The 25,573-nt window shown below is 35.1% G+C and overlaps 1 protein-coding gene across 1 annotated transcript; it reads right to left on the bottom strand.

The window, feature by feature from the left end:
- Nucleotides 1-21,101: 21,101 nt before the first annotated feature.
- LOC145585367 (cyclin-D4-1-like) lies at nt 21,102-24,041 on the bottom strand. The gene is made up of 6 exons (XM_081642075.1): nt 23,216-24,041; nt 22,649-22,735; nt 22,445-22,543; nt 21,989-22,190; nt 21,728-21,855; nt 21,102-21,554 (listed from the first exon to the last, which is right to left on the bottom strand). Exons 1-6 carry the CDS (start codon nt 23,576-23,578, stop codon nt 21,324-21,326), a joined length of 1,110 nt encoding a protein of 369 aa, XP_081498201.1. The 5' UTR covers nt 23,579-24,041; the 3' UTR covers nt 21,102-21,323.
- Between the last annotated feature and the right edge of the window lie 1,532 nt (nt 24,042-25,573).

Raw genomic sequence — 25,573 nt, 5'->3', positions numbered from 1 at the left:
ATAACTCCTTCAATCTCCCACTTGTCTGAGACAAGTGCACAATATTCAAATTCCTTAAGTCAATGTGTGTCGATTTGATAATATGATTGCATCTCATGTCGTGATCATATTAATCTACAAATCTTTCTTGAAAACTGAGTTAGAATTACAAAACAAATGGTTACTATGTAATCCATTTGAGCACGGCCATGCATTTTCTGAATTCTCCCTCTTCAAGGGGCCAAGACACATTCCTAATTAAATAGGTAGACTCAATCCAATCTTATGGCAACCAAAGCTCCCACTCAATTCATGAAGTGACCGGGAAACATCCTTTATAATCTCCGGTTAAGGTAAGACGTTTGAATGTACCACAGTCAAAACAATCATTGAATAGAATCAGTGTTCCACTCATGTCAAAGGAATCCACTAATATATCCGGAAGTTCTATACTTGAACTTCAAAGTAGGTCTATAGTTCAATCCTGCATCATTCATGCATATCCATGTGATTGACCGAGCCTAATCACTATGCTCCCATAGCCCATGAAACCGAGCTATCCAATCAATCTTACATGCTAGTCCATTCATTGAAATCATTTATGTCCACTTTAATGATTTCGAACTAGGAACTCAAATAATATGTGGATTTTGTTCACCTGTGGGGTTTCATACACCAGGTCTCTATCTGATAGATAACCTGATGAGCCCATCAATCCATAATTATTTTGGACATTTTATTTAATATTAAAACCATAATTAAATAAGAGAAATAATAGAATGTCTGATTAAACATAATTCTGCAAATGAATGTATTACATATGTAATTTATTTTCTCAAAACAAAATACAACTTTTAATTACATCATTCGCCTCAATCCAGCTTCATTAGCATGTTTCTCATGCTTTGGAGTTGGAAGGGGTTTAGTAAGTGGATCAGCGATATTCTCATCCGTGTGAATTTTGCACATCTTGACATCTCCTCTGTCAACGATCTCTCGAATGAGGTAATACTTCCTCTCTACATGCTTGGATTTGAAATGTGACCTAGCTTCTTTCGATTGAGCAATAGCACCATTATTGTCACAAAACAACTCGATTCCCTTTTGAGCATTTGGTACAATGTCCAGCTCAATCAGGAACTTCTTTATCCAAACTGCTTCTTTAGCTGCTTCAACAGCAGCCAAATACTCTGATTCTGTTGTAGAGTCTGCGACAGTGCTTTGCTTCGAACTCTTCCAGCTCACTGCTCCTCCATTCAGACAGAAAATGTATCCAGATTGAGATCTAAAGTCATCTCTGTCTGTTTGGAAACTCGCATCCGTATAACCTGTGACAACCAATTCCTTTTCGCCACCATACACTAGAAACATCTCTTTAGTCCTTCTCAAGTACTTAAGGATGTTCTTGGCAGCTGTCCAGTGTGCTTCTTCTGGATTTGCCTGAAACCTGCTACACATGCTTAGAGCATATGCAACATCCGGCCTTGTACAAATCAAGGCATACATGATTGATCCTATTGCCGAAGCATAAGGTTTATCACTTACTCGTCTCATCTCCTCCGCCGTTTTAGGGCACTGAGATTTACTGAGAGTGATGCCATGAGACATGGGGAGAAATCCTCTCTTAGAGTCTTTCATGGAAAATCTATCAAGAACCTTATCAATATAAGTCTCTTGACTTAATCCAATCATCCTTCGAGACCTGTCTCGATGGATTTTGATCCCCAATATGTATTCGGCTTCTCCTAAGTCTTTCATGGAAAAACAACTCTTCAACCATTCCTTGACTGACTCAAGCATTGGTATGTCATTTCCCATGAGAAGTATGTCATCCACATACAAGACTAAGAGAACTATGCTGCTCCCACTAAACTTCTTGTATACACAAGGTTCCTCTTCACTTTTAACAAAATCAAACCTTTTGATTGCTTCATCAATACGAAGATTCCAACTCCTGGATGCCTGCTTTAATCCATAAATAGATTTCTCAAGCTTGCATACCTTTCTAGGATTTTCTGGATCTTCAAAACCCTCAGGTTGTGTCATATACACTTCCTCCTTCAAGAACCCATTCAAGAATGCGGTTTTGACATCCATCTGCCATATTTCGTAATCGAAAAATGCGGCAATCGCTAGAAGAATCCGAATGGACTTAAGCATTGCTACTGGGGAAAAAGTTTCATCATAGTCAATACCATGAATCTGTCTGAACCTTTTTGCAACTAGTCTTGCTTTATGGATGTAGGCATTTCCATCCTTGTCTGTTTTAATCTTGTAGACCCATTTGCAACCAATGGGTTTTACCCCATTAGGCAAGTCAACTAGGGTCCACACTTTATTTTCAGACATTGATTCCATTTCGGATTTCATGGCTTCAAGCCATTTATCTGAGTTGGGGCTCACCAAAGCTTGCTTGTAGGTTGTGGGTTCCTCATTCTCCAATAAGAAGATTTCAGAATCCTCAGTTAACAGAACCTCGACAAACTGTTTGTTTCTGATTCTGGCAGACCTACGTGGGGTATGAGCAACAGTAGAAATTTTCTCTCCAACTCCTTGAAGATTTTCGCATGAATTAGATTCAAGTGGGGCGATAGGAGTCTCGCTGGTGGAATTAGCTTGCTCCGACGCATGATTAATCGTTTCATGCGCCCTCGCCTCTGATGTGGTGTTATCCACATCCATTTGTTGCTCGTCTCGAATTTCTTCGAGAACCACTTTACTCCCACTTGGCTTTCTAGATAGAAATTCCTTTTCTAGAAAGACACCATCGCGAGCAACAAACACTTTGTCATCATCGCGATTGTAGAAGTAATACCCTTTTGTTTCTTTGGGGTAGCCCACAAAGAAACACTTGTCTGATTTAGGGTGTAGTTTATCGCCTTGTAAACGTTTTACATAGGCTTCACATCCCCAAATCTTGAGATAAGACAAATTTGGAACTTTTCCTTTCCATAATTCATATGGTGTCTTCTCAACTGCTTTGGATGGGCTTCTGTTTAGTACTCTGGAAGCTGCTCCTAATGCATATCCCCAGAATGATATCTGAAGATCAGTAAAGCTCATCATGGACCTAACCATATCAAGTAGAGTCCTATTTCTCCTTTCTGACACTCCATTTAATTGAGGTGTCCCTGGAGGGGTTAATTGTGAAAGTATTCCACAATTAATCAGATGTTCATCAAATTCTTGGGTTAAGTATTCGCCACCACGATCAGATCGTAGTGCCTTAATTGTCTTCCCAAGTTGGTTTTGTACTTCATTCTGGAATTCTTTGAACTTTTCAAAGGCTTCCGACTTGTGCTTCATTAAGTAAATGTAACCATATCTACTTAAATCATCAGTAAAAGTTATGAAGTAGCTAAATCCACCCCTAGCTTTTGAACTCATTGGTCCACACACATCTGTATGTATGAGCCCCAAAAGGTCACTAGCTCTTTCACCTATACCCGTAAAGGGTGACTTAGTCATTTTCCCAAGCAAGCATGACTCACAGTTTTCAAATGATTCATAATCAAAAGAAGAAAGGAGTCCATCCTTATGTAATTTCTGGATGCGCTTTTGGTTAATATGTCCAAGCCTACAATGCCATAGGTAAGTTGGGTTTGAACCATCTGTTTTCTGCTTTTTATGATCTATGTTGTAGACATGAGTTGTATATTCTAAAACATACAAACCATTAATTAACTTAGCATTAGCATATAACATGTTTTCTTTCGAAATAAAACAACGTTTGTCTCTTATTTCAAATGAAAAACCTTCAGTATCTAAAACTGGAACTGAAATAATGTTTTTAGTAATGCTGGGAACGAAATAACAGTTATTAAGTACTAAAATTAATCCAGAAGGTAGTCTCAAATGATAACTCCCAATAGCAAGTGCAGCAACTTTTGCTCCATTTCCTACTCGAAGTGTTACTTCTCCTGGATCTAGCTTCCTACTTCCTTTCAAGCCCTGCACGTCATTGACGATATGAGCACCACAACCGGTATCAAATACCCAAGTGGAAGATGAAGTAAGATTAATTTCTACAACAAAAACATCAAGTAACTCCTTACCTTCTGTTTTCACTGGTGTATAATGGGGACACCCTGGTGTATGGACTTGCCATCCACCACAATAGAAGCACTGGCAATCTCTCCTTATCAGGTACTCCTCAGCATGGTTAAGTAAGATGTTGATCAAATTCGCTGATGATCCCTCATCATTATGAGAAAGTCTCACAATGTCAAAACCAGCATGGAGCGAGAACAAAATAATGTCACGTGCAGAATCATCATCGATCGGTTTCCCGAGGACATCCATTTGGTTGATCATATCAACCAATTCATTAACATGGTTCCTCACAGACTGACCAGGCAAGAGTTTCTTTGCCATTATCTTACCATGAATCCGGTAAGTCTCATACCTTAAACTGTCAGCCCAGGAATAGTAAATCTGAGGGATCGAGTTAACGATCTCTCTTACATTTGGATCATTGACACCTCCGCTACCCAATGCCCCCATGCCACCCCTACAGATAGCACGAAGACATTGATATAAATTGGTCACCTCATACCGTCTGAACCTATTATACCAACAGTTTGGAATAGATTCCAGTATTAGGTTCTTGACCTTTATTGCATCCAAAACTAATTTTGCATGCATTTCAGGGTCCTGACCAGGAGCACACTTGTTCTCAACGGGTACATATAGGCGAGCATCAAGCTTGAAGCTTGTGAGAACATTTCTCAATTCGCCCTCCCATTGCCTGTAGTTTCTGAGATTAAGCCTTAAATTGAGTTTCATTGGTAAATCTGTGTTGTCATATAAGTTATTCATCTACAAACAAAAACAAAACGAGGCAAAATTCAATAATAATGTTTAATAAATTTAAAGTACCATAAGTAATATTTTATTGGTAACTTTAAAGCATTTTATTCAATTTTAAATTGACCCCTATCGAATAAAATGATTCCAAGATCCTTTATTTGTGCAATAATTAACCAGAGTGAGGCCCTGCAATCAACCATTACATTTTCAAGGTGAGTAAACTCTTTACTGATTACAACTCTTGTAATTCTTGGTTGAATAATTAACCATCGCATGTTTAATTATTACTCTTAGCTTCAAGGTTCTAAACGCTTTAGGTAACTTTGTTGAATATAACCAATTAAAAGTGTAGATATGCGGTCCTACCCCCACTTCCCCAAGATATATTATGATGCTCTGCTGAGGGCCGACCCATCACAAACGATCAAGGTTTTCGTCGGGTTTTTAATTGGAAAAGCTGCATCAATATTTCTGGGATCTAGATTTATTATGTTGTGATTTTATAGTGAACTCTAACGCATCATCAAGCAACATAAATAAACCTAAACATGCATGATCTACTAATGCAATAAAACATGACATAGTATGGCCCCTTAATCCTAAGAAAACTAATAAAGTAGAATGCTCCCACTTGGATCTTCATGGATCTCATCCATCTTGCTCCATTGGGTCTTCACTTCATTGGCTTTTGGATCAACTGCAACCTGTAAATATATTCTATTCTATCTACTACTTAAATAAAATAAAATAAATTACAAAAAATACTCAACGGTACGCAGACCGTATTTAGATTACAAAAATACTTCACGATGCGCAGATCGTATTTTAGAACCTATGGGCCATACTAGTCTATATATAGCAATAAACAATATCATATATTATAAAGTGCCATATAATAAATCACTCATCATGCTTTCCTAAACTACAACATCGAATGTCTATAATAAAGGAAACATGGCTATAAATATCTCATATTTTAATTAATTACTGTAATTAGATAATATTATATATTAATCATGACCAATTATAAAATATCATATATTTTAATTTAGGTATGAGATAGAATCAAATCTTATTTGAAAATATGGAATATAAATCATATTTATTTTCCATGATTATCCTAACTAATTTAGGAATTCTATCCTAATTACTTGCCAATCACATATTTTAAATCAATTATTATCCATAAATAATTATGAGATAATCACATTATTTAATCAATTATTATCCTTATAGAATCTTTTGCTCCATAATTATCCAAACTTAACAAAAATAACAACTTTAATTTTGTTAATTATCTTTTCAAAATTTAAACTTATCTTTTAAAATTTTTGAAATCTGATTTTATCTAAAATAAAATAAAAACAAAAATTTTTTTTTTTTTGAAAAAACCGCCAGCCACCGTGGTGTGGCCAGCCGGAGCCGGCCACGGTGGCTGCTGCCCCTGCAGTAACGCAGGAACAGCAGCAGCAGCAGCAGCACACGCAAGGCTGCGGCACTGCTGCGCTGCTCCTTGCTGCCTGACCCAGCCCCGCCCCTTCCCTCCTGGACCACCAGCAGCGGCACCACCGTGGCAGCGCCACCCAGCCGCGGTGCTGCTGCTGTTTCCCTTTTTTTTTTTAATTTTTTTTTTTTTTTTATTTTAATTAATTAAAACAAAACATATTTTGTAAAAATCAATTAAACTTTATGTGGTCCTATTAATCCCAAAATTAAATCATATTCAATTTTGAAATTAGGGTTCTTGATGAAATTAATCCCCAATTTAATTTAACATTTAAATTAAATAATTTGACCATGAAAAAATTCATAATTTTAACATGTAATCAAATAGATTAAATTCCTTAAACATATTACCATCGAAATAAATCAAAATTAAACACAAATTTCACAAATTAGGGTTCAATATTTCGAAATTTTCGAAATTAGGGTTTAGGGGTTCGAATTTTTGATTAATTTGGGGCAAAATCGGATCAAATTATGGCTAATATGGAGCAAATTAAACACCTTTAATGATTCTATATTGTTAAATCACATTTAATATAACAATTGACTCATAATTAAATTATTCTCCCTCCTAATTGAATTAAAATTGTGGATTATCAAAGAATTATTACTCAATATATGTAGATGCAAGAGGCTAACTGATACCACTGTAGGAGATTATAGGTACTAAATGCGGAATTAACATGAATCATATTCATATAGCACCAAACCAAGGATCTCATGCATAACACATAAAGAAGTAAGAATTATACCTTTGGAGCGTGATTCCACGATGATCGAGCAAGAACAATAGGGAGATAAAGAACCCCACGTGTGATTCCTCTACTTAGTCCACGAGCACGGATTAAATCTCCACTAATGCTAGTTAGTTGTGACCGAACGCTTCAATCAACCTTCAACGGAGATTAGAGTGACGAACACACCGCAACACCACCCACGCACCACCAATGGAGGGGAGACGCACGGATCTAGGGAGGAGTAGAGGAGGGCCGAAAGTGAGAGAGAGAATTAGGGTTCGGGATCTCTTGGTTGCTTGTCTGACAATTTCACAGTGTGTCAAATTGTTATATCATGCAACCCTAGGTATGGTTTATATTTATAGATCATATCTAGAAATAAAACCATGTCCAAATCCTAATTGAACTCTACTTACATTCCAAGCCCAAACATAAGATGTGTCATATACTCATGAGGCCCAATAATGGGCCTTCAACTTGTTTAACCCAATACTCTAGTGTGTGACCTTGTAGGATCCATCCTATAAGGCTTTGGACCATTTGACAAGCCCAAAGTCCAATTGTCAAATCTAGCAACAGACATTGGCAACCTTATAGTATGAACTTATTATCTCCATAACTGTGATCCTATGATATATCTAGTAATTGCACTTATCGAAGACATAACTCCTTCACGCCTGTCATCCGATTTTACCATCAAGCAGAGGTTGGAAGTTTCCTCTTCAGGTTGATCTTCATCTTCCTCACTTTCAGAGTCTCCCCAAGCGGCAATCATAGCTTTCTTGACATCGGTTTTTGAGAAAGGAGTCTTGCATTTCTCTTTTCCTTGTTCTTTGAACTTCCCTTTTCCTTTCTCAATATCCCATTGAGGACAGTCTCTGATGAAGTGGTCAGTTGATCCACACTTGTGACATCCATAGTCTGGTTTGGAGTTAGAAGATTTCTTTTGAAAATTCCTGGAGTTCCTTCCGATCCTGTTGAACATTCTCTTGAATCTCCTGACTAGCATAGCTGCTTCTTCTTCGTCTACTTCAGATTCCTCCTGATCAGCTTTCAGAGCCAGCCCTTTGTTCTTGATTCCTTCACTGTTACTGGTTCCTAGATGGAGCTCATGTGTCATGAGGGAACCAGCGAGTTGTTCAATGTTGAACGTTGTGAAGTCCTTTGTTTCCTGTAGGGCTGTCACCTTAGCTCTCCAGCGCTCGTCTTGAGGAAGACTTCTCAACACTTTTCTAACCTGCTCATTAGTAGGAATTTTTCTACCAAGAGAAACTAGTTCATTAATAATGTTAGTGAATCTAGTAAGCATTTCTTGGATAGATTCTTTGGGTTGCATCTCAAAACGTTCATACTTAGACATGAGTAAATCGATTTTAGAACGTTTCACTTCATTAGTTCCTTCATGAGTTACTTGAAGAAGATCCCAAATTTCCTTTGCGTTCTTGCACCCCATAACACGATTGTGTTCATGTGGTCCAAGTCCACAGTGAAGCAGTTTTACAGCCATTGCATTGATTTCCATTTTATCAAAGTCTTCTTTCTAATATTCAGACATAGGTTTAGGAATTACCTCATTTTGAGCGTTGGTTTTAGTTACCTCGAAGTCTCCTACTTCAATAACTCTCCAGACTTGGTAATTCTCTGCTTTGATGAAGATCTCCATTCTGTTTTTCCAATAGGTATAGAATTTCCCATTGAACATAGGAGGTCGTTGCGTAGAGTACCCTTCTTCTAGCTTTTCATGAGTATTCATCTTGCCAAGATTCTCCTCTTCAGGGTGTCCTGATTTCGAGAGGATTAGGCTCTGATACCAATTGTTACTTTAGAAGAATACTACAAGAGGGGGGTGAATTGTAGTTTAAGAGAATTGAGCTAATTTTTGCGGAATTGAAAACTATTAAGCTATAGGAACTTAAAGTGAACACAGAGAGATTTTACGTGGAAAACCTCTTGGCCCTAACAAGAGGAAAAACCACGACCACTTGGGATTTTAGGAAAGATTCTCCACTATAACAGGGCAAACAACCTATTACAAGCTAAACAATCAATCTTCAAGTTCCTCTATGAACTTGAAGTTCCCAGCAGCAAGTCCCACTACTTGCTACTCTTCTCTTCTCTATTCTCTTCTCTCTCTTTCTCAACAAACTTCTCTAAGAGTTCACTCAAACTCCCAATTCCCAAATTACAACTCAATGACGAACTCTAGTGAAAGTAATTAAGAAAAACACTTAGTGGAATGCGACTCTTGACTCTTTTCATAAAAAGATGGATAAAAGTATTTGAGCAAGAGTGAAGTTATTCTGAAAATAACTTCGATATTTATAGAAGAATGTTGCTTGGAGAAAACGCCATAATCTCCACCACTTGCACCACCTCTGTTTCATATCCTCTCCACTACTCAATACCACTTCCAAAGTTCTTAATCGTGTCCTAAAAACCAGGGCGCGTTTATTTCTTAAGGAAGCAGTATCTTTGTTAGTGGGGAAGACTGAATCAAACAACCAGTAGCGCAAGTTTAGGAAATTAGTTTTGCAAAGATATATTTTCAGAAAATAACTCCTTAGCGTTTAAAAGATAAAATCAGTAAAAGATTATCTCAAACAACTTCTCCTATTTTTTAGCAAGTCAATAATTATCTTTTTCAAATGCATTCCACTTATCATTAATCCTAATTAATTTTCACTTACATAAAATCTAAAATAGAAAAATACTTCAGACTTTATGCTTCTCTTAGAAGTCTCTTCTCCGAGTCTTCTTTCCTTAGCTTCTGCTCCGAAGCTCCAGTTCCTTTTCAGGAACTCTTCAGCTGATCCCTTGGACTTTTAGCTCTTTGTTTCCCTTAGCTTCAAGTGAATCCTGTGACTTATATACAAACTGCAAGACTCACAAAATTCATCAGTTTCCTTGTTTGACTTGTGTTATCATCAAAACATCAAGGGCAACAATGTATATTTATAATGTACGTACATTTTTAGCCATTTGGCTTCTTGTAAGTAGCGAAAACCGTACAATTCTGTTTCAGTACTCTGTTTTTCAATAATCAAATTAACTAATTAAGGGTATTTTTCACTAATACACTGTATAATTGCTTTGTTAATCTTAATTTTCTAATGATATACTAACTCGAAAACAATCCGTTGGTGACTTAGTGGCGTTTTTCTATTGTAAAAACTGGCTGTGACTTTGATGATTAAAGAAGTACAAGTACAAACCTTTGCTGTTATTTTGTTTTCACTACTTGACATGTTCTACATTGTAACGGGCTTTAAGACTTTTTTTTTAAAAAAAAAAATTTATTCTTTTTTTTGGGGGAAAAAGAGATGTATTTCAAAGTAAAAATTATCACTCTGAAAATTAAGAATTTTATTTATGAGAACTGAGTATGATTTTTAGGAGACTATGTGATAACATATGTGAAGTACGGAACACTATGTTAGTGTTTCAACTTTCAAGTCATTCTTCTCATTTGATTTTGATTTCTTAAAATGCCATTATAACTCATAATCCAATGTATTACATTAAACAAATGAAAAAAAATATGGATGAATCAAATTCAACATAGAGTGGCTATTAAAATAAATAATATATATTGAATTGGCTTGCAATCATACTACCTAATGACAATTACATTTATAAAGAACTTTGTATTTATTTATTGAAATAGCGATCCTTGGATTAAAACCTTATTTTGTTAGATCGATGTCCCAATAATCATTGAATTAATACATAGAAGATTATATCTCTTGAAGTATCAAGTTATTGGTTGGAGTTACAAATTGTTTACATAGATTATGACAATTTGATCAATCTCATTACACTCCGATCCCTACCACAATAAGAACACATACATTGATACATAGACATTATAAGACCATTTACATTAAGTCAAACTTTATTATGCATGAAACGATTAACCTTTACTTGAGCACAAAATGATACTTAAAGATGAATAGGATTAAATTAATCATATTCATATGCTCCATATATGAGAATTTAACTAATAAAATTGACTTTAAAAAGAAATTAAAATACATTCGGCATATCCTAAATTATTCGAACCAACAAAATTGCACTCTAATCAAAGTATTGTGCTATTTTATTAAAATATGTAAACTAACTAAGGCTTAGCACAAAGTAATGAAGTATATACTCATATTATAGGCTTAAATTTTGAAATATTGTACAATCACACTCATAGGAGTTTTACTTAAGATATTAAAATAATTAAATTTTACTTGTATAAAAATTTTGTAACACAAAAGGAATGTAAAAGCAAAACATGTGCTCTCTCCCTTCGTATCGCCAAAGGTGTCAAAGTTTACCTTTCAAAAACATTAAAAAGTGTGATTAATGAGTAGGAATTTTGTTTTAGTATGTTGAGCCAAAGGTAGATAATTAGGTGGATTTGCATTCATCAAAGAAAGAAGACAAAACAATGACAAACTAAAATAGGAACTAGAAACTATGACATTTTCTTAAAATTAATATTAGACCTATGTGCTAAATCAAATAAAATAAAATTAAAAAATTTGTTTCCATTATCTTTCTAGATTTTTTTGTTATCTTTTAGATTTTTTATAAAATTATATTGTCAATTTAGAGAGAATAGAGTGAATAGAGTGTTATGTTTTGTATTATCGTATACACGAATATATATACAACCTAAGAGAGTAGGGCGGAACATTACACCGGCCCATTAGCTATATACATAATATATGGTCCAATACCCCCCCTCAAGTTGGAGCATGCAAATCACAAATGCCCAACTTGCCTAGTAAATACATGAATTGTTGCTTGTTCAACGCCTTAGTAAAAATATCCGCAAGTTGTTCCGTCGTTTTCACATACGACGGACTAATAATGCCATCCTGAATCGCATCACGGAGATAATAGCAATCAACCTCAATGTGCTTAGTGCGCTCATGGAAGATCGGATTCCGCGCAATATACAATGCGGATTGACTATCACAGAATAAGCTCATTGCACGGGGATGCGTAACACCTAGACTCGGAAGAAGAGCCTTCAACCACTTCAACTCATCAGTGGTTTTAGACATCGAACGAAATTCGGCCTCAGCAGAAGACTTAGCCACGGTGTCCTGCTTCTTAGTCTTCCAAGAGATAGGGGAAGAACCAAGAAACACCAACCAACCAGAAATAGATCGCCTCGTGAGAGGACAACTAGCCCAATCCGAGTCACACCAACCTGTAATATGTAGATCACAATCAGAGCTCAAAAGAATTCCCTGGCCCGGACATCCTTTCAAGTAACGGACTGTACGAAGAGCGGCCTCCCAATGGTCCTGACGCGGTTGTTGCATAAATTGAGACAGGATATGAACTGCATAAGCCAAATCAGGTCTCGTGAAAGATAAATAGATCAAGCGTCCCACAAGACGACGATACATTTCAGGATCAGAAAAGAAAGAAGACTCCGATTTGGCCAGATTATGATTCTGCTCAATAGGAGTACCTGCAGGTCGGGCTCCTAGCAAACCAGTTTCTGCAATAATATCAAGAGTATATTTCCGTTGACATAAAAATATTCCCTCCGGACTACGCGCAACTTCAATACCAAGAAAATATTTCAACACACCCAAATCTTTCATATGAAAGCAGTCACTCAGATAAGATTTGAATGAGGAAATTGCAGTGGAATCATTCCCGGAAATAATCAAATCATCAACATACACCAGAACACTAAGTTGAATAGCCCCAGATTGCAGAGTAAAAAGAGAGTAATCAGAGTACGATTGTATAAAACCGTACCTTTTCAGAGAGGAGGCCAACTTAGAAAACCAATAGCGAGGCGCTTGCCGAAACCCATATAAGGACTTGAGAAGACGACAAACTAACCGAGACTGAGAACCATGAAAACCAGGTGGAAGTTTCATATAAACTTCCTCATCAAGATCACCGTGTAGAAAGGCATTATGAACATCCATTTGGTGCAATTCCCAATTTTTCGCAGAAGCCACCGCAAGAAAAGCACGAACACTAACCATTTTTGCCACAGGAGCAAATGTCTCATTATAATCGATACCTTCAACCTGATGATTACCAAATATAACGAGACGAGCCTTCAATCGTTCAATTGTGCCATCGGAATTAAGTTTGACCTTGTATACCCAACGACACCCTAATGCTTTATTTCCCGGAGGCAACTCTTCCATCACCCATGTTTTATTATTTTCAAGAGCCGAAATCTCCTTTTGCATTGCCTCCCTCCAACCCTCGTGCTTCATAGCCTCATTAAAATTACGAGGCTCAACTATGGAATCCACAGCTGCAATAAACACACGATGTGGCACAGAAAAATTATTACAATTCACAAAATGTGCTAAGGGATAAGGAGTACCTGAGGAGCTTGGAGTAGACGATGAACAAGAGGAGATAGATGGACTGTCAAGAGAAATAGTGTGTGCGACGTAGTCTCGATGCCAACCCGGAGCTTGCCTAGGCCTTTGACCACGGCCTAGATCCGGTGTAGGAGTAGTAGAAGTGCTCGGAGCAGCCACGTTTGGGTCCGTGGAGCTGCTGTCCGAACTGGCAGAAGCAGTGGCAGTGGCAGCAGCGCCACCTGCTGCTGTGTGGGCAGCGTCAGCAGCAGCCGCAGGTGGCCTGCGGTGGGGGCTGCTGTCATGGGCAGTAGCCGCAGGTGGCCTGCGGTGTAGGCTTCTGTCCTGGGCAGCCGTAGGTGGGGCAGCAGGGGTCGGGGTGGGGGGTTGATTTTCGGGCACAAGTGACCCCTCACCCACCTCCAAAATATATTCCAAGTCCTCTAAAAAATCATGATCAACCCCAACATTTTCGTGAGACATACCCGCAACATTTTCAAGACTAGAAACCGGCTCATCCCCTTTTACAAACGGAAATTCATTCTCAAAAAATTTAACATCACGTGAGACAAATATTTCACCGGTATCTAAATAATACAATTTCCAACCCTTCTTGCCATGAGGATAGCCCACAAATACACACTTTCTACTTCTTAGAGCAAATTTATCACCCTTTGCTTTTTGATTATGAGCAAAGCAAAGACACCCAAAAACACGCAATTCATCAAAATTAGGGGCTTTGCCAAAGAGAAGTTCATAAGGAGTTTTGTTGGCTAATAAACTAGAAGGAGTGCGATTGATTAAATAAACCGCTCCAAGCACACATTCACCCCAAAGATCAATCGGCAAGTTGCCTTGGAACATAAGAGCACGACTCACATTTAAAATATGTTGATGTTTACGCTCTACCCGCCCATTTTGTTGAGGGGTGCCAACACAAGAGGTTTGAAAAAGAATGCCATTGTCATTAAAATACGGAAGCATGGGTTTGAATTCGGTTCCATTATCACTCCGTACACATTTAACAGTAACATCAAATTGACATTTTACCATAGCAAAGAAAGAACAAAAAGAAGAATAAACTTCAGTTTTGTCATTTAATAAATAAACCCAAACACCTCTCGAATAATCATCAACAATAGTTAAGAAATAGTGAGCACCACAAGTAGAAAGTGTCTTATATGACCCCCATAAATCACAATGAATCATTTCAAAAATTCGACTAGCTCTACTATCACTAATAGGAAAGCTATCTCTAGATTGTTTAGCTTGAGGACAAACATCACATGCTTTATTCAAAAATTTGCTAGAACTAGAACTAACTTGACAATCTTATCCGACGGATGCCCCATACGACGATGCCATAACTCGAATGTCGAAACCGCCGAACTTGACACCGCACACACTTTAGGAAGCCGCCGGAAATAATAGAGGCCATCTATCTGTTCACCGCCTCCAATCAGGCTCCCCGAGAGTTGGTCTTGTATAGCACATAAAGAGTTAGTGAATTGTACATAACATGTAGAATCATCAATCATTTTAGAGACGGAAATTAAATTGCAATTTAATTTCGGAACGTATAACACTTTATCAAGAATTATTCCATCATCTAAAACCACTCGCCCCTCCTTTGTTGCCATGGCTTGAGTACCATCCGGAAGACCGACAGGGCAAGGAGATATGAATTTGACATCAAGTAAACAAGACTCGGCACCGGTAACATGATGAGAAGCGCCGGTGTCGATGATCCAAGACAATGTAGGGGACTCACCCGTCATCTTATCTTGTTGACGATTATTAGCCATGGTTAAGAGAAGACGAACATGCTCGGGTTGGAGTTCGGCCAAAGCCGAAAGTGTGTCTTGTGAAGGCAGAGATGTGGCAGCAGCAATGAGAGAAGCACCCACGGCATTAGCTCTAGCCGTGGGCTTAACCTGATCAGCCACAGAAGACGGGGCAGCAGCAGCAGCGGTTCTGCTCGAAGCAGGGGACCCCTGCTGTCCCGTAGCAGACCCCCCCTTTTTCCCATATTTCTCGAGCCACCAGTCGGGATATCCGTGAAGCATAAAACACCCCACGTTATCATGACCCGCACGCTTACAGTGAGTGCAATAGAGCTTCGATTTATCCACTCGGTAAGTGGATTGAGAAGTCCGTCGATCAGGGGGGAGAGCAAATACATGGGCTTCATCCTTCTGCGATTTCGAGGCAGCAATTGCACGAGATCGTTCCTCCTGCAGCAGAGCTTGGTAGGCACGATCAAGATTAGCAGGGGGTTGTTGAGAGAGAAGGTTGGTGCGCACAACCGCATATTTTTCATCATCAATCCCGACCCAAAATTGATGTAATTTTTCCACTTCCCTGTCTAATTCGTACTTGGCAGCCACGTTACATGAACAATTGCCACACTCGCATCCATGTGGTGGTTGCAATCGAAGAAGGTCATCATAGTAGCCCATCAGCGTAGTGTAATATTCTTCAACGGACATGGTCTTGGTTTGCTTACAATTAGTGATAGCAGCCCTCAATTGTTGTACCCGAGGTCCGCTTGCTTCACAAAAGCGCTTCTCTAAATAATCCCAAAGCTTCTTTGCCTCATCAAAGTAGGGAATCGATGCAGCGAGTTTCGGATCAACAGCCCGCAAAACCCACGACACCAACATAGAGTTGATTGTTTCCCAGTCGAGCATCTTCTTCTTCTCGGTGGGTTTTGAAATTGTGCCATCGATGAAGCCGAATTTGCGCCTAGATTTCAAGGACAAGGAGATAGCCCTCGACCATGAGAGATAGTTTTCACCCTTCAAAATCACGTGGGTGATCAAATTTCCAGGTTGATCGCCTGAGCCGAGATAAAAGGGAGATGAAGGATCGGTTTTTGAGTCGTCTGTCATTGTTAATTAGAGAAATTGTAGAGAAAAATTAGAGAAAAAATTTAGGGTTTAGTGTTGATTAGGCTCCGATACCATGTCAATTTAGAGATAATAGAGTGAATAGAGTGTTATGTTTTGTATTATCGTATACACGAATATATATACAACCTAAGAGAGTAGGGCGGAACATTACACCGGCCCATTAGCTATATACATAATATATGGTCCAATATATATAATTGTGTGGCTATAGAAATTCAATTGTTAGCTATCAATGTTTATCATGATGATACAATTATGATGATTACCCTAAAAAGAATTTTCTTCTAACTTTGGTGTTGAATTTTAGCCGACCCCACTTTTGGGATTAAGGCTTTGATTGATTGATTTGGTGTTGAATTTTATGGTTCTTGAATTGATGACATCTTTTATCCTTTCCCCTTTTCTTAGCACTACATAAAGCAAAATCATGTATGAACTAGGTGTTAAAAAATAAAAAATTACCTTCTATTGTCCGAGACATATTATGGTTCCTATATCTTTTTATGTTAAATTTATGAGATACGAGGTAATTTTTTTCCCCTTACTTACTACAGGAAAACTTCTCGCAAATGCACGTACCAAGAAAAAAAAGGGATTAGAATGTGTATATATTCAAGATTTTATTTGATATGGAAGATAAAATCATAGTGATGGGATTCGTTTATAAGAAACAAAATATGTAGCCGTTTTTGTTTTTTTACATACCAGATCAAAGAGACAAAGACTATTAGACTAGTATAAAAATACTCCTATATACGTATTCAAATAATAAAAATAAAAATTCCTAAACAATAAAGAAAACGAATTAAGACAAGAGAGATAATTTAGAGAAATAAAAGTATAAAATTGACATGTTGAGTGAGAGACATAAATGTGTAGTGGTTTGATTGTGCCCACATTATAACAGGTTATACTGACATATATTTAAACTTATGGTCCTTTACTCCTCTGCCTTTCTAAGATAATTGTCCTTTTTTATTTAATTATTTTATATTATTAATATTTTTATTTTAATTGTTTTTAGAGTACTGCATACTGCCTTACAAATTTTTCTATGTGACTGGTCATACGGTCATCATGATTATTATTAAAGGGGTTATTTTGTCAGTGTTACAGAGGTTACTCGATTAATATTACAAAGATTACTCGATTAGTATTATAAGGTTTTACTTTGTTGTTTTACAAGCGATCAAATGTGATGCATACAAAATGCAAAGATAATTAAATTTTTTTTATTTTTTAAAAAAAAAGGTAAAAGTTTATGTTAAAATCCTGGCGCCTTAATTTCCCGCTGGCGCGCACATGAAAGGAAAATGTACGTGTTAGGCATTCACAATTCAAAAAATACATCTGAAATTGTACATCTATCAAGAATCTATTGATTTTGTTAGTACCAACCCCATCTATTTGCACTCATTTCTTAGCTTCTTCTAGGAGGGCTTCTAAACGGAAGGTTGTGAGACAATAAAGTCATGTCTCCCAAGGGTAATGTACGCATTTCAGGTGTCAATTTAAAGTTGTCTCATTGAGTTATCAAATAATATCACTGGAGTTTCAGGATACAAAATACACTCTCAGTGGTACAAAATATAAACTCAGTGGTATTTCATAAAGCTCACTGGAATTTTAGTGGAACAAAATATAAACTCAATGGTATTGGTTCTGGTTCCCATAAATTTTTGTTCGTTTTTGCACGTGATACATGTCTGAAAAGTTTTAGTGGGGCCCACATCACCTTTTTCACTCTTCCGATCTCTCTCCTCCTTTCTCTCTCTTCCTTATACTTTTATGTTATTTTAATAGCTGTGAGACATTTCACCATGTCTCACAACACTCCATTTATACTTCCTCTTCTTCTAGGAATGCTTAGTTGTTGATGCTACTTTTGTTCTCACTTATAAAGATATAATTAATTGAAAATTTTAAAATAAATTATATACAGTAAAAAGCTAAGGCATTTGGATCAATGGTATAGATCTAAGGGTTAAATTAGTATAACTATGATCTAATTCATTAATTAAATTAATTTATAGATTCTTTATGTTTTTCACTTTTGAATTGGTTTTTACTAATGAAAAATCTTAATTTAGCTTACTATTCTTGGTCCAATTTTATATTCTTATGTAATTTACTGATTTTCAATTATCAAAAGATCAAAACTAATTTTTACTAATAAACAATGTTGGTTATAATTGATTATTGTTGAATGAAAACTTAATTTTGAATCTTGATGATTATTTGAGTTGAAGAAACTCGATCTTATAATTATTTTTTTTTATTTTTTTTTTTATAAGTAAAAGAGAAAGTTTATTGACCTCAATGTCATAATGTGATTTTTCCTCCATTTTCATCAAACTTGCTTAATTAAAGAAAATAGAATTTTATTTTAGAGAATGAATAGAGTAAATATTATCACATCATTTCGACAACATTTAAGAAAAAAATACGTGAAATTAATTAAAGCATCTTAAAAAAGTTATATTCTCTCAATTCCTTCTTTATTCAATGCATAACTTTTGATAACTCAAGACGTTTCTATAGACCACTCCATAGTAGATTTTAAAATAAAGTATGATAGGTTTTACTAAAAAAGTTATTTAGGAAATTTCCACTAGAAAAATAACACACTAAATTCTACGATAATTGACAAGATGTTATCTATCACCCTATTCACCTTAGAGATTTATTTGGTTATGGTAATTACTACGCCTAGGATACCTTTAATACAACTATACATTGACATTATTAACGTTACTTAATTGTTCAAATGACATAGCATGTTGTAGAGTAGGTTATAAGTTTTCAAAAGCAAGGCATTAATTCTATCATCAAAAGAGTGTTTAGATGGTAAGCTACAACTTATTTATCCTAATTTAGACAAAGTTGAATCAATCTTAATTGGTTAACTTAGATAATCTAGCTCAAACCTAAATCATACAAGGAACAAGAAAATTCGATATTGGCGTTGAGCAAAATTGTTCCGACTCGCTCTAGAAGTTAGTCAATATACGGAATAACTAATATGATATTGTTTGCTTTTATTATGGTAAATTAATCAACGCATAATAGACCCTAATTGAATCTAACTAAATGATCTATTATTAAATCATAGTACAAGTAATTAGAAATCTAATTAAATTACTTTATCAAAATATTATTTATAATACGTCATAAACATAATCTAACTAAATGATTCATCACAATACATTTCGTCAAAATCTTATGAACTAAAGTTATATACTAAGTAAAAGTTTACTATTCTAAATTTATTGTATACGAAATATAAAGTATAAACTTATTTAAAACAAGTCAAAATAAATTGAATAGAAAAATATCATCATCAATCGAATCTAAGACGCATAATTAATGATGAAAGGAGAGCCACATACACCACTAACATGTGTCATGTGTCATGTGTGGTTGGACTTAGTTAAATGACTAATAGTAACATTACTATTAGTAATTTAGCCACAAAAAAAAAAACACACGTTACTATTAGAGTATTAGTAACATAAGAGTACTCGTACAAATAACATTAAAGAGAGTATGGTTAATCAAATTTCATGTGGGCTCAACACATATCTTAAAAGGATCAACCGATCAAGCTCTAGTATACAATACCCAAAAAAAACGGGTCAACTAAAGGTGGGTATATAAAGGAAGAGGCGCTCCAACGCCAACTACTCTGCCAATAGTAATACTACCTCTGTTTCTTATTATCTGCAACAAAGGAATATTTTATATCTCACAAATAATGCCCCTTTGTTGCAGATAATAAGAAACGGAGGTAGTATAATAAGGTGTTACATCATCATATTGTATTATATTGAATTTTTTTTATTTTTTTATTTTTTTTTCTAAAGCTCGAGCCGATTGACCCATAAGAGGTTTGATTGGAAAAATGTTTAATTGTTGTAAATAATATAAAACAGAAGTATGTAAGAATTAGTGATGCGGTGATTTAAAATCTCTCACAAATCAATTTAGTTCAATTTAAAATCTCTACTTACGACTAGGCCTAATAATAGCCTGTTCTGATTTACTGAAAATAACTAAGCTGAATTGATTGGGGTTGAATTGAACTAAATTAATTAGGACTGAACTAAGTAGTTTATGAGAGAAGAAAATTAGGAACTGAACTGAACAGAGCTCAGGACCTGTTCTCTTTAGCTTAATTTCAGCTCAGTTTTGTTCAGCTCCAATCAGTTCAGTTCAACTCCAATCAGTTCAATTTAATTCAACTCAGTAAATCAGAACAGGCCCCGAGTGAAGCTTAACTGAATTAAACTGAAATTACGCTGAACAGAACAGGCCCTAAGCACGGAGTAATAAGTATTGGTGGTAGAATAGTTCATCTTATCCACTCATACTAAGCAAATACGAGTATATACTTCGTATGTGATGATATATTTTATTATGTTCGTATAATTTGCATTCTCAAAGTATATTATCACCAATGAAAGGCTGATTGAATCCAAAATAAAATTAAACCCCCCAAAACAAGTCATGAATAAAACCATACTCCAGACACACAGTCAAACAAAGGCCTGCCTGACACTATTCTCGCATAAAGCAGGTAGAAATTTCAGTCCCACTGACATACTACCATCAAATTTTTATTTTATTTTTTAATATATCATAAATTCATAATTGTCCATATTACAAAAATTATTTATTTTAATTAATCATAAAGTTATTCTTTTACCATAACTGTTTTTTGTCCCATATCTTTCCATGCCTTTTTTTTTTTTTTTTTTTTTTTTGGGGGTTCAATTTAAATACGAATCTTGGGTCGGACCATTTGATAGGGTAAGAAAACAACAATCCATATCCAAAATTATTTATATTTTTTTGTTCAAAATTTTTATTAAAACTCACTTATACTAAAAATTTCCCAAACAATTTCTCCTCCCTCTTTTTTTGTCTATTTTCTTTGTACTAATGTATTATCATAAACACACCCAAAAAAGAAAAATAAATAATAATTAAAAAAAAAAAAAAACTTTTTTTTTTTTTTTTCAATTTTTCATCTAAAGTTGTAATTAAGATGTCCTGTCTAGCTTCCTTCTCTTGGGTGGTGGAGCAGAAGCAGGGCTACTATGAGCAGAATTAGCACAAGATCCAGCAGATGTTGATGCATCATCACTCTTATAGCTTAAGCATGCTGAAGCATCAAGCACCCCTATTGGACTTTGTGGCACTGATGTTGCATCATTTGATCTATTGTTCATTCTCATTTCTTGCATCATTTCAACACACTTCATTAATCTCTCCTGCAAACATTGATCAAATACGAGAAATCGAGTCAATTTCATCTTCCCCAGTAGGTCTTGTATACAATGTGCGTGTGTATACGACATGTTTAGTTATCAATGAAATTGTGATCTGGGGTGACTAAACATGTTGTATACGGGTATTTGGCTTTTGTTAGAGGAGTAGCTTTTACCTCTTCTACATGATCAGTAAGAAAAGAGAATGCTTTATCAGTGCATTCAACAATTTGGTTTTGCTGTGTTACAGAAATTGCCACTGCTGCTGCAATTTCTGAAGGTCTGAATTCCATCAAGTCAATTCCTGCATTCAATTCTCTCAACTAATCAATAAACCAAACCAAACCCACTTCATCTTTCATTTACTATTTCACCAACTAAAGATTGAAAATTAAAAAATAAAATTTAAAAATCTAAGGATGGAAAAATAATTATACCTTTGATTGTGCTTAGGATGAGTTGGATGGCTTGAAAAATTAGACTTTTTGGTGGCATTTTATCTCCACTCAATTTATATAGAAAATAGTCTATGAATGAAAATGGTGTCACTGATTGCATTCTCCACTTCAAAGTGCTCAACACTAAAAGTTCCATTCTTTGGATTGTTTTTGCTTCAAATACAAACTTGCTATCACAAACCTGCACATTATTATTACCAATCCATATGAGTATCCAAAAGTCATCACATTCAAGTCCTTTACTGATCACTAAGCGCACTACGTCTGTCCCGATTTAGTTGTCAAATTATCGATTCATGTTATCACTAGCATCATATCAATGTGACTTTAAATTCCGGATGCATTAACAGTTCAAATTACACTATCAACGTGACAATTAATATCGGGCGGAGGGAGTAATGTCATATATTAATAACAAGAGTATGTATGACTCACTTGTAAATCTAAGATGAGGGGAACATCAGTTTCATCTACTTTGGCAGCTAGAGATAAACAAGCAACCCCAATTAATTGCATCATCCAAGCTTTGCCCTTCTTCAATATCAAAAACACATCAAATTGATTAGCAAAAGAAATGACATTAATTAGATTTGATTAGTAAATTAGGAACTAAACTTAGATGATTAAATAGATGCTTACAGGTAATTCATAAGCCGAAAGGAAGCGATCCAAATAGTTTACAGACAAATAAACACAAAGTGGCCCAAAATTGTAATGGGATTGAACCTGTTAAATTAACACAATAATGTGATTAGTACTTTAATTAATGAGGATAATCCAATATTAAAGATAATCAATGTATAATAAATCAAATAATGGCAAAAAAATGACAATGTGGTTCATCATTTACAAAAGAACATTACTTACAATGAAAGGTAAGAAATGCCAAACATGCTTAGCTAAAGTTGTACCAAAAAATAAAAACAAGATTTTTATTAAAAAGTTGTAATTAATCAAACTTATTATTAGTCCCACTAATTATTTTTACAAACCCCACCAAAAAAATCATCAAACAGAAAAGATGTAAGAAACCAATTTCTCCACCGATTTTATTTTTATTAAAAGAAAAGAGAAAAAGATAACCAATCAGAAAACAAGATGAAACGGTTTGATAATGAAATGTTGGAAAACTTAAAAAAAAAAAATAGAAGAAAAAAGCAATGGAAAAAATAGAATAAATAAAAAAGAAAAAGGAAAAATACCCACCTTATGAATCCAATCAATAACCAGATTTCTAGCACTCAAATCCAAATCCCCATTTCTTAATTTCTTCAAATAATCAAGACCCAGAAAATGTTGTCTTTCATTTTCAAGCAATGAAGCCAAACATTCATGATTTGCCACAAAAAACCCAGAATATAAAGCTTCAAAGTTATGTTCTTGATTATGATTACTGTTATTATAATAATAATTAATGTTAATATTATCAAAGTTTCGTAGATTCCCATGTTGATGCAAGTTAGAAATCTGAAAAACATCATCGTCAACAACCCCAAAATAATTATCATCAACTTCATCAAAAATGCTTGAGTTATCCTCTGCACACAAAAGATCAAAACTTGGTGCCATTTTCTTCAACTCTTGCTCTGTTTCTTGCAACTTTCTCTCTCTAAAAAAACTCAACTCTTTCTCTCTCTAGAAAAAACACAAAAAACTTCAAAGAATGGATTTTTTCTGCATCTACTGAAGATAAATTAACCAACTTTTTTTCTGGGTAGTTTTGATTGATAGATTAAAAAGAACAGATTTTTGATTGAACAATAAAATTAAAAAAATGAAAAAATGGAAGATTTTCGGAGAAAAAAATAAAAATAAAAAAGCAAAATTTATATTACAGAGAAAAAAAAGAAGGATGTCTGAAATGGGTTTTGGGTAGAAGAGACTGCTGTGGTGTGAAGAGTGGGGGGGTTTTGTAGGAGGAGAAATGGCTCTAGGGTACTGTGTACTTTAGAGAGAGAAAGAGGGAGTTTTTAGAGAGAGAAATATGAAGATGTGTATAAATATTTTGGTTGTATCATAAAAATATGGGGTGATTACACGTACTCTACTTGTGTTGTATGAGTGGAGAGTGTATTGTCCATAGATGGTATACTATCATTTAATTTTAATTTTGTATTTTTTTTAAAAAAAAAATTAATATACTACATACTTCTTCCGTTTTTTTTTTTTTAATTCGTAGAGATTTATAACTAAACATGTTAAACGTGTCAATTAAGGGTCTGTTCTGATACGATTATTTTTAGTTCAGTTCAGCTCTAATAAGTTCAATTCAGTTCAGCTCAATTCAGTCAATTAGAACAGATCCTAAATCTAAGTTGGCCGGTCAATGTAATTACTTGTGATAGTAGTGTTTTAACTTTTCACGAGCTTAGCATTGGTCAAGGCAAGCCTTTAGTTGTTGTTGGTTAATTTGGTCAATTTAGCAGTTTCTAAAAGGTCTAACATTAAGTCTGTAACGATTGTTAGTTCACGATTATAATGTATATAATGTTTTTATATTTGTTTGTAGGAAAAATACCTTGGAAATTAATAAAGGTTGAAAGTTAGAATTAAACATGTCAAACGTGTCAGTTAAGTCTGAATTGGCCAGTCAATGTAATTACTCCAGATTAGAGCGTTTTAACTTTTCACAACCTTAGCATTGGTAAAGGCGAGTATTTGGTTTTGCCGGGTCAAATTTGTTCAACTTATCAGTTTCTAGTAAGTCCACAATAATCCAGTAACGATTATTTGACAATACAATGAGATACCACATATCCTATAGTATCTCTCATTTCATAATACAATGTATATTTTCATACTCGGTATTTGAAAAAATACCGGTAAATATAAAGGTTGACTTTTAAAAAATCAAATGTTAACTAATAAAAAATATGTGCGACATTTAGGAGATAATTTGTCAAATTTGTAAGAGAATATCTCAAAATCTTATTTGCAATATTTTATTTTCAAGGGTACGGTGTGCAAATACACTATCTTCTCGTGTATATTGTATGACTTTTCTTTATTTGTAATGTATTTTGTTGTCAGAAAAAGTAATGTATTTATGGGGTGTATTAAGAATAAAATTATCATAAAATTGGTAAATTTATATTTCCCGAAACTAATAAGTAGTACGTGATTATAGATCAAGAGTGTCATTGAATTGAGACTCAAAACTCAATGCACACGCTTAATCTAATAGCCGAATCGGTGCATATATCATTTCTCAAGGATTTCAAATATACAATATCATATCATCAATATAAATATCTCAATAGCCAAGATAAATAAACATGGCATCGTTTCGATTGTTGATCTCATCAATCTTGTTCCTTCTTATTTCGACATCCTATACATATATACTTGTTTTGCAAACCAACAAAAGAAATTTGTTTGTAATTTGTAATTAGCTTGACTAAATTAAATTAATTAAAAGAAAATGTAAATCCCTTTATGTTACAAAAACAACATATCTAAACATTAAAGAACATATAGCTTTGTACAAGCGCGCAACATTAATCAATAGCTTAACTTTGCAAGAGACATATCTCGATCGTCTCTATTATTGAATGCAAGTGGTTA

Source organism: Chenopodium album, chromosome 16 (genome assembly GCF_948465745.1).
Source record: "Chenopodium album chromosome 16, dcCheAlbu1.1, whole genome shotgun sequence".
Taxonomy (NCBI): Eukaryota; Viridiplantae; Streptophyta; class Magnoliopsida; order Caryophyllales; family Amaranthaceae; genus Chenopodium; species Chenopodium album.
Note: the sequence above shows the minus strand (reverse complement) of the source record. Positions and strands in the feature narration are given on the sequence as shown.

Excerpts from the sequence above, each read along its gene's own strand:
- LOC145585367 (XM_081642075.1), bottom strand. The coding sequence starts at position 23,578 with ATGGCACCAAGTTTTGATCTTTTGTGTGCAGAGGATAACTCAAGCATT. Across the intron at positions 22,191-22,444 it reads CCCTCATCTTAGATTTACAA|GTTTGTGATAGCAAGTTTGT; the intron begins GTGAGTCATACA and ends AATAATGTGCAG. Across the intron at positions 21,555-21,727 it reads TTACTGATCATGTAGAAGAG|GAGAGATTAATGAAGTGTGT; the intron begins GTAAAAGCTACT and ends CAATGTTTGCAG.